We start from the raw sequence: 17,965 nt of genomic DNA on the forward strand, positions 1-17,965 counted from the left end.
TCAAATCCAGATTATTTCTCTAAAAACACCAAACTTCTTGCAAACTATATGCCCCTCTCTCTTTCAATTCTTCTGGAAACAAGAAAATATATTATTGGCAAACTTTTATACTCAAGCCATATTACGGATTAACATTAGTCAAAAAAGCACATCATAGCGGGACTATTGAGGAATAGCTAATTTATCATCGAATAATGCTCAAACTATAATACTGAACTAGCATTAATTAAAGAACGACCCCTGTTATAGCGGCACTATTAAAAGCTTATTCATTGAATAATGTAACACTAAAGTAAGTCAACTAGCACTACTAAAGAAGCACCTAATAGTAGCACTATTAAGGACTTGTAGAATACTCAAACCGTACTTATTAATTAAAGAAGCATATGAACGTAACATGTCACTTTTTAAAGATTTAACAATGAATAATACTCAAATCATAGTGTGAACTAACATTAATCCAAGAAGTTGGTGACACCGACGCTATTAAAGACTTATTCACTAATTAATACTCAAACCATAATATTATGAACTAACATTAATTACAGAAACAGGTGATAGTGACACTTTTAAATAATATCATTCAAAATTACTTAAATCATATATAATGCTGAACGTATTATGGACTTATTCATTGAACTAGTTTTTCACCCGCTTTGCGCGAATATGATAATGCCAAATGTTTATTTTTTTAAATAAGTTCTTCAAATTATATGAATACAAGATGACAGGGTAATTGGGTACCCGACCCGGAACCATGGGCAGGACCCAAAACGTTGTCAAGACAGTTGTCACAGTTGTCGTTTAAACTACCCAAGACACCTCACTCCTCAGCATCAATGCTCAACGGTCCAACTCCTCAGCATTGATGCCCAACGTTCAGCTCCTTAGCATTGATGACCAACGTTCAGCTCCTTGGCATTAATGCTCCATTACTGAGCTGAAGGAAATAAAAAGACTCACAACGCAAAGTAGAGACACGACACTTCTTACTAGACAAAACATACACTGAACTCAATTGTATACTGAGCATTGCACTCAAACACTGTATTCAAATATTGTATTCAAATACTCAATAATACTCAAATAATATCCGGTAATGCATTACTACCGTCATTGGTGCTTTCATTGAGAGCCGAGACCAGATCTCAAGCAAACTTCACAAATTCACAAACCACTCAGCTCATCTCATCCTGATCGATGGCACAATCTGGATCCAGCAGCTCGCATACTCCTCGTTAGGTGAACAAGGGTCACCCCTCGGGCGATCTTCGTGAGCAGCTCAACAGTAACCGCGGTGGTGACCTTCGCAGCCAGCTCAACAACAATCACCGCAGAGAAGGTGACCTCCGTAACCAACTCAACAACAACCATGGTGGTGGCCACACTCCCCTCCCAGCAACTGCTGCTCCCACCCAGGCTGTGGACTTTTTGGCAGCAGCGCAGGTCATCCAACAAGCGGCAACGACAATGGCCCAACTTGTCACAGGAATGCAAGGCCAGACTCTACCGCCACCACCTCCTCTAGAGGAGGAAGTGCAATCTCCAAGACAAGACAGAACTCAAGGACAGAACGGCGGACAACAGCCGAGGAGTCTAGCGCAGCGCCCGGCAGTTTCCAGATCTGTTCGAGAACGACCAGCGGCTTCTAGATCTATCCGAGATCGGTTGGGGGTGCAAGGATCCTCCAATAGAGGTCCCCGTCCCCAAGCAGGCAAGGCTGTAACCAAACAACCATCCGGAGAAAGGATGGGCGAATCTGGTGGATTGGCTCCACGTCACTCCACTAGACACAGAACACCACAAGAAGACCTGGTTGAAAGACTCCAAAGGCAGATAGATGATTTGGAGAAGAAAGTAAAAGCAAGAGAACACTCACCAGAACCGGAGATAAGAATGGTCGCTCCATTCTCCTCGAACATAATGGAAGTTCCTCTTCCAAAAGAATTTCGACTACCTGCCATCAAGGCCTACACTGGCACTTCTGACCCGCGTGCACACATGACAAGATACAAGGCATCCATGGTGATGATTGGGGCAAGCGATGCCATCATGTGCAGAGCGTTCTTGTCCACTTTGGATGGAACGGCTCAAGATTGGTTTAACACAATCTCAGACAGATCAATTCAGACTTTCGCAGAACTATCCAAAAGTTTCTTGTCTTATTTCTCAGGAAGTATACAACATAAGAAACCCTTCTCGCATCTCTGCGGAATAAAACAGGATAAGGGAGAAAGCCTGCGAAACTTTCTAAGCAAATAGAAAAAAGAAGTCAACAACGTATATGACTTCGATTCAAAGGCAGCAATCCTCATCTTCATCCAAGCACTGAGGTCGGGAGACTTCCACAAACAACTGAACGCCCACCACCCACGTTCTTATGAAGAACTCATGAGAACGGCCAACCGGTACGCAGATGCAGAAGAGGCTGACAAGAGAAAGAAGGATGAGGAGGAAGGACGAAAGAATGGGCGACCTGATAAAGCTGGTCCGCCCAGCCAGGCACCACGACCAAACCAACCACCCTCAAAGAAGGGAAGAGACGACCGACCTCGCCTCATCCCATTGCGACATCTGACACCGCTAACTCACCCGGTTAGCGTAATCCAAAATCAAGCTGAAGATATGGGGATCATGCAATTTCCGCAGGAGTGCATGAAAGTCTCCCCAAATGCGGATCAATCCAAGTATTGCAGATTCCATAGGCAGGTGGGCCATGATACCGATGAATACAACGTGTTAAAACGCCAGATTGAGAAACTCATCCAGAGGGGATATTTCAGATAGTTCGTCAAACGGTCAGGCCAGCAAAAGTCAGGCCAGCAACAATCTCCGCGTAATCTACCAAAAAATGTTTGAAAGAAGAATGGCAGCTCCGAACCGTCATCCTGAGTGGTAAGAAAAGGGAACACGGCCAAGTTACAGTAACAGATCGTGATCTCTCTGACAAAGACACAGAAGAGCCCAGGAAACACAAGAAGCAGACCATGCACTTTATCTACAGAGGTCCAGCAGGCGGAGACACACAAGTAGAGAGGAAGAACTGGAGTCGCCAGTTATATGTAGGTGAGGTGGTCAGCCTTCCAAGGGGAAAAAAGCAGAGGAGGGAAGCCATTACCTTCTCTGACAATGACCTCCCAGAAGGACTACTGCCTCATCGAGATGCGTTGGTAATTAAGATGGAGATCAACGACAGCATTGTGCATCGCATACTCGTAGACACCGGAAGCTCAGTCAATGTGATGTACTACGACGCTTTCACCAAACTGGGACTGCCCAGAAGTCAGCTCAAAGAGGTACGGACTCCACTTTCTGGCTTTACTGGGGATTCAATAGAGACAGAGGGATCCGTAGTACTACTAGTGGAGATAGGCGCGGGCCCCAACACCTCTAAGATAAACATGGAGTTCATTGTGGTGAAACTCACATGTGCCCATAACATCATACTAGGGAGGCCAGCTTTTGAGGATCTGAAGGCGATAATTTCGATGGAGCACCTGTGCATGAAATTTCCGACGCCATACGGGATAGGAGTTGCGAGAGGAGATCAAAGAGCAGCTCGTAGCTGTTACGTCAAAGCATGCAAGAAAATTGGACAGAAAGATCTGCAGGTCCACACCATTGCAGAAAAAGTGCTGAAAGAAGAGGAGGGCTGGCCCCGCGCCGAGCCTGCATCTGAAACAGAAGATGTGGTGGTCTATCCCGCACGAGCGGATAGGGTGGTAAAGATTGGCACTGAGTTGGCACCAGAGCTAAGAGCTCAAATAGTCGAGGTCATCCGACAATTTAAAGAAATTTTTGCGTGGGGTCCAGAAGACATGCCAGGTATCGACAGAAACATCATAACCCATAAGTTGGCCGTGGACCCTACCAAGAAACCAGTACAACAAAGAAAGCGATACATGTCGGCCGAACGAAGGGACTTCGTGAAGAACGAGGTGGTCGCGTTGGCACAGGCAGGACATGTCAAAGAGATCTATTATCCCAAGTGGTTGAGCAACATAGTCCTGGCCCCAAAAGGCTCCATGTGGAGAATGTGCGTGGATTATACAGATCTCAACAGAGCCTGCCCTATGGATCGATTCCCCATACCAAACATAGATCAACTGGTAGATGAGACGGCAGGATGCGAATTGATGAGCTTCATGGATGCCTTCCGTGGGTACCATCAGATATTCATGCACGAGGAAGATGCTGAGAAGACCGCATTCACCACCTCAGAAGGCATTGTTTGTTACTTGGTTATGCCGTTCGGCCTAAAAAACGCAGGCGCAACTTACACCCGGATGGTGGCCAAGTTGTTTGGAAAAGTGCTGGGACGAAACATGGAGGCATATGTGGACGACATGATTGTCAAAAGCCGCAGAGGTGCCTCTCATGTCAAAGACCTTAACGAGGTATTTTCTATTATGAAGAATTTCAATTTACGCTTGAACCCTAAAAAATGCACCTTCGTAGTTAATGGGGGCAAGTTCTTAGGGTTTATGGTTATTAGAAATGGAATAGAACCAAACCCAGAAAAAGTGAAAACCATTCTTGACATGGAACCCCCGCGGTCCATAAAAGAAGTCCAAAGACTCAATGGTCGCCTAGCGGCTTTGGGTCGGTTTTTGTCCAGATCGGCAGAATGATCCCTCCCCTTTTTTTCAGATACTGAAGAGGAGTAAGGGGTTTGAATGGACTCCAGAGTGTCAATCGGCTTTTGATGACTTGAAAAAATATTTGTTATCCCCGCCACTGCTTGCAAAACCAGAGGCGGGTGAAACCTTACTCTTATACCTGGGTGTATCACAGGGTGCGATCAGCTCCGTGCTGGTCAAAGAGGAAGGAGGGACTCAGCGTCCCATTTACTATGTGAGCAAAGCTCTACATGAGGCAGAGCTAGGGTACACCGCCATAGAGAAAACAGTATTTGCTGCGGTCACCGCTTCAAAAAAGATGGCGAGATAGGCCATGCACCTAAGCCAATTGGACATCGAATTCAAACCAAGGCCCGCCATCAAAAGTCAAGCCCTCGCAGACTTTATAGTGGAATGCACAGCTCGTGAGGTAACGGAGCAGGTGGAAAATGATGATGGTGGATGGTGGACATTATCTACGGATGGCTCGTCCAACAGTAAAGGTTGCGGTGGTGGGATAGTACTCATCACCCCAGAAGGATTCCGCGCTTACTATGCAATCAGGTTCCACTTCAAATTATCTAACAATGAGGTAGGATACAAGGCCCTACGCCTCTTCCTTTTAAGACCAACAGTCGAAACGGGAGAGGGAGGATCGAGATCTACGATGACATGCTCAGAAGGAGAGGAAGACAGAGAGGAAGTGTCCTCGGTGTCATCATCATGGGTCGATGTATCCTCACTATCGTAAGATGAAGATTCATCATCAGAAGACCCAGTGTATGAATTTAAGTCCATAATAAAGCAACTAACCTGGTTAGTAGGCACGATCACCAACCTGTCAGCACAACAAAAGAGACAAAACCAACCTGTCAATACAACAAGATCCCTGAGCAAAATAATAATAATAATAATAATAATACCGTGACCTCGGCCCAGCGCCGAGGTCACGCATTGTGACCTCGGCATTGGGCGTGCGTGACCTCGGCCCAGTGCCGAGGTCACGCCTCCGTGACCTCGGCCACCGAGGTCCCGACTCGGCACGGAGGCCTTGCCTCTTGCCAAGGACGCAACGTAAAAAAAAAAAATTGAACTTACTAGTCAGAGAAGTTGGCAGCAAGACTATAGGATGGACAGGTACAAAGGAAGGACAGGGAGTGTTTTATACTGTATAAGGAAATACAATCAGGCTAGAGGAAGAAGATTATTCCTAAAATCAATGGGATTTCCTAAATCCCACCATACATTCTCAGGATCCCAAGGATTCCCTAAGTGAATCCTGCTAGTTCGTATCCTCAATTACTCCAGGTAATTATAGAAGCTGAACTCAAAAAAAAAAAAGGTACAAAATATTCAAGGTCAAAGTTTTATTCCATTCAAAATAACATTCAACGCCACCACTTCTATTACACTTCAACTACTAGCTCTTCAACCACTACTCAGAATCTAAGTCTTCGGGGGCTTGGGATACTCCACTGCCAAAGGGAGCTCATCCTCGGGCACAAGAACGATGGCCATACCTTCTTCCATAGGAGCTTGTTTCGGTTGCTTCGTCACATTCTTCTCCTCTTCCCCATCTGACGGAATGGTCAATGGGTCCTCAACAGTATCCCCGACTTCGTGCCCGCCTGCCTTCCTCTGCTTCAGCATCTTGCGTCTGGCCAGCTCCATCAGGCGTGACGACCGGCGCCTCTTCATCCCTGCGCTTGCTCTCTTTGGACTCATGGCAAGAATGACGTGGTGAGGAAGGATGGAAGACACAAAGTCTGGGAGAGTTCTTATATACACAAGTATGCGACCCATACAAGGAAAGAAAATCACAGAGAAATTAGGAAATATTCACAAATCCATAAAATTTCCATCCAGTAATATTTCCTTCTAGAATCCAACATGCCAAGTTTTTCAGCACAAGTACCAAGCTATTACTCCCTAGCTACCTCAGTCATTCTCAGCACAAGTACCAAGCTATTACTCCCTAGCTACCTCAGCCATTCTCGCTAGCTAGGGAGTGGGGGGCTGGTGACAGGGTAATTGGGTACCCGACCTGGAACCATGGGCAGGACCCAAAATGTTGTCACAGTTGTCGTTCAAACTACCCAAGACACCTCACTCCTCAGCATCAATGCTCAACGGTCCAACTCCTCAGCATTGATGCCCAACGTTCAGCTCCTTAGCATTGATGCCCAACGTTCAGCTCCTCAGCATTGATGACCAACGTTCAGCTCCTCGGCATTAATGCTCCATTACTGAGCTGAAGGAAATAAAAAGACTCACAACGCAAAGTAGAAACACAACACTTCTTACTAGACAAAACACACACTGAACTCAATTGTATATTGGGCATTGCACTCAAACACTGTATTTAAATATTGTATTCAAATACTCAATAATACTCAAATAATATCCGGTAACGCATTATTACCGTCACAAGATTATATAAGAGATATTCATGCATATGTATGTAATTGAATGTTGAATTTGTTTATTTAAATCGGTAATTCAAAGTATATGAATGCAGGATAATATATGAGAGGTTGATTATAATTATCACTAAAATAAATGTTTTCAATTTTGTAAAAACGTTAAAATAAATACTTAGTCTAAAAATGATAGTATAAATAAATACTACTTTTGGTAATAAAAATTTATACATTTTTTTTGAAAGGAATCACATTAATAAAGAAATACGATTTACCTTTAAAGAAAACAACTGTGATGTAGTCCAAAAAATATTATGGGGTAATTTCTCGCTTCAATTTATTGAGTTATTTGAATGTCTTGTTTGTCAACAAACCATCCCCAAGTAGTTAATATGATTGACTTCAAATTATTTTTTAAAAATTTTTTTTGTATGTTATTAATAGAATATTTGGTAAATAAATATATAACATTATTTTGTATGGAGTATTTAATTACAACATAGTATGAAAAGAAGACAATGAATATAATAATGTAGTGAATATAATTAATTAATAAATTTGAAGGTAAGGAATTCTTGCATTATAGAAAATAAAGACAACATAACTAATGAAATTATATCTCTTTTTTTAATTTTTTGATAATGAATAATTTTTATTGTAGAAAATAAAGACAATATAACTAATGAAATTATATCTCTTTTTTAATCTTTTGATAATGAATAATTTTTTTTTAATAAAGGCATTATAAACATTGAATTCTAGATTTAAAAAAATGCATATGTATTTATTTGTTGTTGTAGCTACTACTTTGTTTAATAATTCAATAAGAGTAATAGAGTGAGTACTTACTTTTCAATAATATACTCTAACATATTCGTAGTATATATTTAAGAATTATGTCACTAATTAGGATGGGGTTTGAACTTAAAGACCTTTATTACAGAAATTAATGGGTAAGTTAAAAGAGGGTAAAGAAGGAAAATCATAAAAAAAATTACTAAAATCAAAATAATATAAAGCATTCGTTTAAGTAGTGAGTAAACCCTCGCCGGCAAAAGATCACAAAGAGGTAAACTAGCCTAGGTTACCCATAGCTAACTGGCTCAAACCTAAAGACTTAAGGTTCAAACCCACGACCTCTCGGTTGCAGGTGTAACTCCCTTACCACTTGGGCTGTCCTTACGAGCTATTAACTCTTATTAAGATTGTAGATAGATGTAAATGTAGACTGTAGATGTAGATATAGATATTGTTCAAACTTCAAACCATAACATCGAACTAACATTAATTAATGAGGCAGGTGCTAATGACACTATTAAGGTCTTTTGCCATTGAATAATACTCAAGCCATAATACTAAATTAACAATTACTTAAAAGAAAAATATTATAATGAGACTTTTAAAGAATTTATTATTCAATACGGAGTAATATTTAAACAATAATACTAAACCAACAATAACTAAATCGAGAGTGTAATAATAATACAATCCTGTTGGGCCTGGGTGTGAAAGCGTATAAAGCGAGCAATTTCATCTTTTATAAGAGATAATATAATAATGACATTTTTAAGAACATTTGCCATTGAATAATACCTAAACTACAAAGAACTAATTAATGATGGCTGACATGACCTCCCATATGAGAGAGCCACTATTCTACTACTATTATACAAAAAGGCTTTAAAAAAATGCTCCAAGAAGTAGCTTCAAGAATTGAATAAGTCACGGACCTACCAACGGAAACGACATCACCGTCGGCGACCTCTCAGTCGCCGGCGGCCTCAGACCACCCACACCGAGGCACGAAGAAACCCAAGAGAGCAAGGGATGTGATGGAATCCCAAGCACCGAAGCAAGCAGAAGAAGCGACTCAAGAAACTCCTCTGTCTGCCGACCCATTGACGCCGGAATCCGCTCAATGGGGCACGCCGGTCGAAACCCCCAACCCTACCTGGGGCAAGAAAGCATCCGCGGATCCCATCAACATCGTGGAGTGCTCAGATGAAGAGATAATGGATGACGACAAAATTGACCCGAACTGCCCAAGAATCCCAGTGACTAAAGAAGAAAAGGAGCGATTACGGCGACCATGGCGGAGATCCCTCATCCTCAGAGTTCTTGGAAGAAAGGTCAGCTATTCTTATATCCTACAGAGGCTACAAAAGATGTGGAAAACTGAAGCAGGTTTCGACCTGATTGCCCTAGACCAGGATTATTTCCTGGCGAAATTCGAGTCTTTGAGAGACTACGAGTTTGCGAAATTCGAAGGGCCGTGGATTATTTTAGGCCATTACCTCACCGTCCAGGAATGGCGGCCGAACTTTCACCCCCACAAGAATGAACTAAGTAAGCTGTTGGTTTGGGCAAGATTCCCAGCAATCCCCATTGAATATTTTGAAGAAGAATTTCTATTGAAAATCAGTAAACAAATTGGTCGTCTGGTGAAGGTGGACACGACTACCAGTCTGGTTTCCATTGGCAAATTTGCCAGGATATGCATTGAAGTGGATCTTTCCAAACCTCTACTCTCGAAATTCACACTTGAGGATGAAGTACTACCAGTCGTGTACGAAGGCATCCACATGGTTTGTTTCAGTTGCGGGATTTACGGCCACAAACAAGGGCAATGTGGCATTGAGCAGGGAGAGACAACAACCGTCGAGGATGCTTCGAATACAAACAATGGTCAGAATACGCAGCAGCAGGACAATAGGGAACGGACAGGGATCCGACAGACCACTAAGCCAACTCGAAATTACAAAGAAAATTTCGGAGCTTGGATGCTAGTCGTAAGGAAGGAAAGAAGAGTACAAAGAAGGACTGGCAATAGTGTACCAGACCAAGCAAGAAATACCAACTACCAGAGAGGGCCCCCTGCTGATCATTCTAAACAACCTGCGCAAGGCTCTCGATTTGCAGCATTAAACGGACTCAAGGATGATACAGAACCTACACCTGCCGAGGACAGAGGGTCTCCTGGCTCGGTTCGATACAGAACTTCTACACTCCCCAGAATAAGAACCAACCAGATGAGCAATATGACAGGGATTCAAGGGGGCACTGTGTATAATAATCCAATGTTCCAACCCCATCAGCCGGCCTACAACAACACAAGAGGGAGAGGCGGCAGAAGTGGGGGTCCTAGGAGAGCGGCGGCTGAATCAGAACATACAGTTGTTAGAGGCCACAACTATGGGAAACAAATTTCGAGTACCGTAGTCTTTCAAGAGAATGAAGACATCCCCGAAACGTCTCACAGAGCTGAATTTGAATTTGCATTTAAGGAAAACCCCCCGGATGCAGTACATCTCAATGATGGCAGGAGAAAGGGTTCGGATGTTGTTATGCAGGATTATGGTGATCGTTCAGATCACTTTGACTCGGTGATGGGCGATCGCCCGTGCTCTTGAGCACCGCTTTTGTTGTTTTGTTTGTTTTTAATGATTTGCATCATTTGGAATTGTCAAGGCGCTGCGTCTAAAACTTTTAGACGCACCCTCAAACACTTCTGTAGACTTTACTCACCCGATTTGGTTTGTCTTCTAGAGCCAAAAGTGTCGGGCGATCAGGCCAACCGCATTTGCATTAGTTTCGGATTCGAGGAATGGATTAGAGTGGAAGCGGTGGGCTTCTCGGGGGGCATATGGGTCTTTTGGAACCGGCCGCTAGAGATTCAGATTATGAAAACCCATCCACAGTTCATCAACCTGCAGATCACGGATGGAAACTCTCCTCCTTGGGTGTTATCGATAGTTTACGGTAGTCCCAATCAATCTCTCCGAAGGAAGCTATTCTCTGAGCTTAACTCCATCGATTTTCGTCCCCAAACCTGCTGGCTGGCATGTGGAGACTTCAATTCAGTTATAAGCACGGAAGAGGTAAGTAACACATCATGTTTTAACTCATCGAGATGTTTTGATTTCAGGAATTGGATCTTCCGTGAAGGACTTATAGACATGGGCTTCGTTGGAACTAAATTCACATGGATGAGGGGTATTGATTCATCTACATTCAAAGGAGCTAGACTCGACCGTGCTTTGAGCAACGCAAACTGGAAAACCAGATTCCCGCAAGCAATAGTTGAACACCTCCCAATGATAAACTCGGACCACTCACCTCTACTGGTCTCATGCAATCCTACTCCAGAGGTTTCAGGAACCAGACCCTTCAGATTCAATTTAGCTTGGTCTACTCATGAAGACTTTATGAATTTTGTCAGAAGGTCATGGGCAGATGACAAACACTTAGAGGAAAACAAGAACGCCATGGCAAAGGCTCTACCAATCTGGAATAGAGACACCTTTGGGAATGTTTTTCACAGAAAGAAGCGCCTTTTAGCAAGAATCAAAGGGGTTCAGCAACGTTTAGCATCCCAAGTTAGAAACGATTTACTAAGACTAGAGAGAAAACTGAGAAAGGAGCTTCAGACAACTCTATACCAAGAGGAGCTCATATGGTTCCAACGTTCGAGGGAGGAATGGATCACGTCTGGAGATTGCAATACTAAGTTTTATCATACAGCCACCTCAATAAGGAAAAACAGAGTAAAAATCAGCTCCCTTCGGGATTCAGATGGAGTATGGATTTCAGACAAAAACTTATTGATCAACCATGTGCGCACTTATTTCGAAAGACTCTTCTCAGATGCTCATAGCACCAATCCACAACTACTACCTCATGGCTTCTTTCCGACACTAACAGCCCAAGATTGGCAGGAAGTCAATCGCCCCTTTCGACTTGAAGAAATTAAGGAAGCACTATCCGATATGAGCTCTTCTAAAGCCCAGGCCCCGATGGATTTACTGGTGGATTTTTCCAGAAAACGTGGGAGATCACGGGTATGAACATCTTAGACTTTGCTATGGATTTCTTCTCAGAAGGGATACTTCCCCAGGGGTGCAACGATACGATTATCACCCTTATTCCTAAAGTTCCCAAACCAGAATCTGTGAATCACCTTCGGCCGATAGGCTTGTGCAATGTGACATATAAGATCTTAACCAAGACAATGACCTCTCGACTAAAGGATATCTCAAGGAAACTAGTTGGGCCTCACCAGTCGAGCTTCATACCGAGAAGGCAGATTACAGATAACATAATCATTTTTCAAGAGGTCCTAAACTCTATGAGAACTAGAAAAGCGGCAGGAGGCTGGTTCATTATGAAAGTGGATTTGGAAAAGGCTTACGACAAACTAGCATGGAACTTCATCGAAGATACATTGTTAGATATAGGCTTCAATGAAATATGGAGGAGAAATGTAATGAAATGCGTTACAACATCAAGACTGGCTGTCAACTGGGATGGCGAGGTGTTAGATTGGTTCTTCCCGAAGAGAGGAATCCGACAGGGAGACCCTATTTCCCCCCTACTTTTTTTTTTATGTATAGAAAGATTGAGTCATATTATTCATATGTCTTGTTAATAATGGAGAATGGAAAGCAATCAAACTGAGTAGACAAGGACCTTATCTTTCCCACTTATTTTTTGCAGATGACATGGTCTTGTTCGGTGAAGCTATAGCGGAGCAAGAAAATGTGATGAATCGATGCCTCAAACTTTTTTGTGATAATTCAGGGCAAACGATCAATACCCAGAAGTCATCCTTGTTCTTCTCGAAGAACACTCAACCAGAGATCAGACAAAGGATTGTGGAGATCACAGGTGTGGCCGAAGTTGAAGATCTGGGGAAATACTTAGGGATTCCTTCCATCCATGGCAGGCTTAAAAAAGATTCCTACTCAAATCTAATAGAACGAATTCAGAACAGATTGGCAGGGTGGAAGACAAAGACCCTTTCCTTAGCCGGAAGACTGACCCTAGCCCAAGCAGTGCTGTCTGCCATCCCCTATTACACAATGCAATCAACAATGCTACCTACAGGTGTGATCAAATCTATTGAACAACTGATCCGCAATTTTCTATGGGGCAGCTCCTCCGAACTCAGAAAAAGACACCTGGTCAGCTGGAACAAGGTGACAATGAGCAAAAACAATGGTGGGCTAGGACTCAGAAAACTGGAAGAAATGAATCAGGTTTTTTTCTCAAAGTTGGGATGGCGCCTATTGCAGGATGAAGATTGCCTTTGGGTTAACGTCCTCAAAGCAAAATACTCAATCTCTCCAATGGACTGCTCCTCGTGGCGGCCCAAGACTAACATGTCGAATGTATGGAAAGGAATTCTCAAATCCACTCCAATTCTACAAAAAGGAAAAATCAAGTTGATCAGGAATGGCCTGAGCACTCTTTTCTGGCAAGACAAATGGCTCTTTCCGTATCCACTTGCTACTGCTGCCATCACACCCATCCCTCCATCTGAATTATACCATAAAGTGGCGGATTACTGGGACATGAACACTGGCTGGGACTGGAGCAAAATAATCCACATCCTACCAAATGCGGCACTAGACAAACTGGCTGTAGTGATTATTGATGATGACTTGGAAGCAGTTGACACCCTGGGCTGGGACGAGGGTGCGGCAGACAAATTCTCAATCAGCTCTGCTTACAACATTGCAAGCGGCCTGTCAGAGGCCATTATCCCCCTGACTACATTGAAGCAACGAAATGGAACGCCATATGGAAACTGAAGGTACAGAATTTTTGCATGGCTTGTTCGGCACGAGAGAATCATGACAAATGACATAAGGGTTAGAAGAGGCTTGGCGACCTGTGACAAATGTCGCCACTGCGAAAATAAAATCGAAGACGTTGAGCATGTTCTCCGCACCTGCCCCCTAGCTGAAGAAGTCTGGAAACAGGTATACCCAGTCCATTCTTCGAAGTACGGAAGATCATCTTTTAAGACATGGCTTGACGCTGGTATCTCAGAGAAGGGCAGTGGGAACAAACCACACTATGATAATATTTTATTTGTCGTCACCCTGTGGTGGATCTGGAAGTGGAGGAACGAACTCACCTTTAGCAACACCACCCGTTCCACCCTCTCAAAGGTGTTCTGGATCAGCATACAAGTGAAGGAAATAACCGAAGCCTTCACAAGAACAAAGGATAGTCTCAATATGACTGGAGCAAGTTCCTGGGGGAGATACAACTGGGTTAGACCAGGGGAGGGCACTGTCAAAGTTAACTTTGATGGAGTAGTCGATTACGCGATGGGTACAGCTGGATGCGGAGGCATTATTAGGGACCATACTGGCACATGGTTGGGGGGCTTCACCAACAATATAGGCACTTGTTCACCGGTCCAAGCAGAGGCATGGGCTCTCTTAAGAAGCATCCAATTAGCAGTACAGATGGGTTACAAGAAAGCTATCTTTGAAGGTGACTCTTGTGAGATTATCAACGGCATGAAATCTCAAGCAACAGCAAACCACGTGGTTTGCAATATTCTCAAAGCCTATAAGAGGGAGGTTCGTGCATTAGAATCTTGGAGCATTATGGCGATCCCTCGCGAAATCAACAGAGCGGCAGACCTTCTAGCCAGATTATCCATTAGATTCCCAAAAGGGATGCACGTCAAGGTCGACCCCCCAAACGAACTTCTATCTATATTAGACGATGATTGTCACGCCTATCCCTGTTGGCGTTTTATGTACAATAACTTTTGAACCATTTTCCTTCGGGTTTCCCCCTTCCGATTTATATAAAAAAAAAAAATTAATGATGGCTGACATGCACTTGATCTTACTACTACTTTTTGACAATAGCAGCCACAACTATATTCAGCTCTTTGATATTCATGCAATTCTTCTCCTAGTAAAGCTAAGCTGATTTTATTATTATTATTATTATTATTATTATTATTATTATTATTAATTGCGTGTTGTAATTCTGACACGCAGAATTGCATTTGTTGAACAGCAATTCTACCAGAGTAATTCTACATATACTCCCAATTCACACTCCCATTTTTTACTCCATATGAGTTGGCATGCTTTGATTGATCAATTTAATAGGGGGCCATGTGTTTATCCATTCCTTTTTGTTTCATCCTCCAATCAAATTTGAATACAAGTGGGAGTAAAAGTCGGGAGTATAATTTTGGGAGTGCATCTAGTATTTTTTATTCTGCCACCTTTTTAGTTTTTTTTTATTACTTTTATTATTAATTTAATTATTATTATTAAAACTTTATTGATTAAATTAATTTATTAAATAAGGTGATGTGAAGGTGGACCACTTCTAAAAAAGGAGAGAAAATTGCATGAATGGAGAGTAAATAGTGAGTAATTGTAAATTTAGTGATGTGAAATTTTGAAAGGGAAAAAATTACATGGATGAAATAGTCTTAGCATAGAGTCATAGACGCTACAAAATGAAAAATGGCAGTCCATGTGGTACGGGTACCACCATGTGTATGTTGACACGTCGGAAGGGTTGGATAGATGTATGTGTACGTGGTCAGAATTTGTAATGTGCTGCACTGATTCGATGCTTCCATTGCAAGTTGCAATTACTAAAAAATACTCTCTAGATTTTGGTTCAAGTAATATGAAATTATTTTGTTAATGTGAGAAACGTAAATAGTCACTCGGTCTCATTTTACATATCATATTTACTATTTATTGGTCAAATTAATTCTTTTTTCATTGTTTATTTATTTTAAATTTGATTTCTTTTGTGTTTAATAGTACTTTTAATGTAGTTTTTAAATATATAAAATTTATATACTAATATTAAACTTAATATTATAAAAAGTTGAATTAAAAATAACTTCAATCAAATCTCATTAACCGAATTAGGCAAATAAAATAGACGGATAAAGTAGGTAATATTACGGTATTTTGTTCAAATAATGTAAAAATTAAAGTAATATGACATTAGTGTCACATAGGAAATCAGGTAAAATCTAACGTAATCTCATTACCTTGTAAATCCTAGATATTCCGAGATTACTTTTTAAGATTTCATATTTGGTCTAAATTCATCGCATTGCCAATATTTCTCGCTTTGTCCTGCCTTTTTTTTTTTTTGTTTTTTTTTTGTTTTTTTTTTTTTTAGCATATCTAACTGAAAAGAAAGTTGAAAGGTGAAAACTGAAAAGTTAGTAGCTAATAAGTTAACTAATTGAAAATAAAGTATTTAGTCAAATTAATAGTTAAATTAACTAATAAGTGTAAAAGATATAAAGGATAAACTAAAAAATTAAGATTTTGAATAATAAAGAGTAGAAGATGTCATTTTTGTAACTTAATAAAGAAAAAAAAAAAGGTTAAAAAGTCAATAGCTTATTTTTAAAAGCTACTTGGGATAAGAAAATAAGCTCCTACACATGATATACAATTTTTTTTTTTCAAATTAACATTCATAATAATAGTGTCATGTTAATTTGTGTTTTGATTTATAATAATTATTCTATAAAGTATTACTATTTAAAATTCTATAAAGTTCAAACACAAATTAAGGGCATTTATGTAAATGATTAATATAACTTCTAACCAAACAAGTTAATATTACATTCTTACAATTTTAACCAAAATCTTGCATCCAATCTCACATTATCTTTTTGGAGGTAATCATATTACATTGAATGCGATAATCTCACATTCCATAAACAAAACCATCCTCCCTCACATATTTTTATAGCATTAAGCATCTTTATCTTATTTTAATGAGATATATTCTTGTATTTAATTAGTTTTTTTGAAACAATATTCTTATATTTAGTTAAAAGAGTTAATTCTATTTTTGGTCCTAGATTTATAGATGACCGTCCACTTTTAGTCCTTTTTTATTAAAATATCCCTTTTTGGTCCTAATATTATTATGGCATGATCATTTTTTGTCCTCCATCAACAAAATCGTTGAAATGTCGTTAAATACAATGACATTTCGATCTTTTTAATACAAAGTTTGTTGACTCGTTATATTTTTTATGTTTATCTTTTTAAAAAAAATTCATAATTGAAGATTGAAATGTCTTTGTATTTAACGATATTTAAGCTATTTTGTTGATAGAGGACAAAAAATGGTCATGTCACAATAATACTAGGACCAAAAGAGGATGTTTTGAAAAAAAAAGACTAAAAGTCGACTGCCACCTATAAATCTAGGACCAAAAATGGAATTAACTCTTAGTTAAAAAGTCATAATAAAATATTCCTTCTTTATTTTAAGGAGATCCACGTCATATGGAAAGTCTTAGATAGTGCAAAAATGCATGGAAATTAAAGACGTATTTTCCTTCTTTTTCATTCTATTACTCAAATAATGATTTACAAAATACAATAATTTCTTGAGGCAATACGATAAAGTCCAAAGGTCCAAGACGACGTCATTTTTATGTTAAAAAAAGTTATACTAGTGAATAACAACATATGCTCTGCCATTCTCGTCATTCTCCGCGCATTCCTTCTTCGTTTCTCTTTATAATTTCTTTCTTAGTTTCTCTCATTGAATTCATAGATTTCAATCACTCAATTCGCATCTTTGATCATAGATCGAATTAGTGATACGCGGAACAAAATGCATGCCATCGAAGAGGACAATGATATTCCAGGTGTTTAGATAGTTTACATGCTATTCATATTTCAAATTTTAATTGTATATCGATCTATAATGTGTATTTTTTTTTGTATTGTAGGTAACGTGAATGTTTTGATTGATGTTGAATCGATTTCTCCAATTGATGTTGATTATAGCTAGCTATGCAATTCCAGGTTTGTGCTTCGCGTATTTTTCTGATGTGCATCGCATTACAGTAAATGTATTTCTGTAGAGTTTGGTTAGCTTAATGCATAAGGTACATTATCTGTGCGCATAATGTACATTAATTGTGTACATAAAGTACATTATTTAGGTGCATAATGCACAGTATTGTTGAACATGTGTTGAATATATAAGATGCATTATTTATAGGCATAATGTACATTATTCGCACACACAATGTACACTATGTTGCTGATGAATAAGCCGATTAACATATATATATATATATATATATATATATATATATATATATAT

General features: G+C 40.4%; 1 protein-coding gene across 1 annotated transcript; it reads left to right on the top strand.

Annotated features, from left to right (window-relative positions):
- The first annotated feature begins 10,479 nt into the window (after positions 1–10,479).
- Positions 10,480–11,883, top strand: LOC116022462. The gene has a single exon (XM_031263186.1). It carries the CDS (start codon positions 10,480–10,482, stop codon positions 11,881–11,883), a length of 1,404 nt encoding a protein of 467 aa, XP_031119046.1.
- Positions 11,884–17,965: the final 6,082 nt, after the last annotated feature.

This window comes from Ipomoea triloba, chromosome 6, assembly GCF_003576645.1.
Source record: "Ipomoea triloba cultivar NCNSP0323 chromosome 6, ASM357664v1".
In the NCBI taxonomy this organism is placed as follows: Eukaryota; Viridiplantae; Streptophyta; class Magnoliopsida; order Solanales; family Convolvulaceae; genus Ipomoea; species Ipomoea triloba.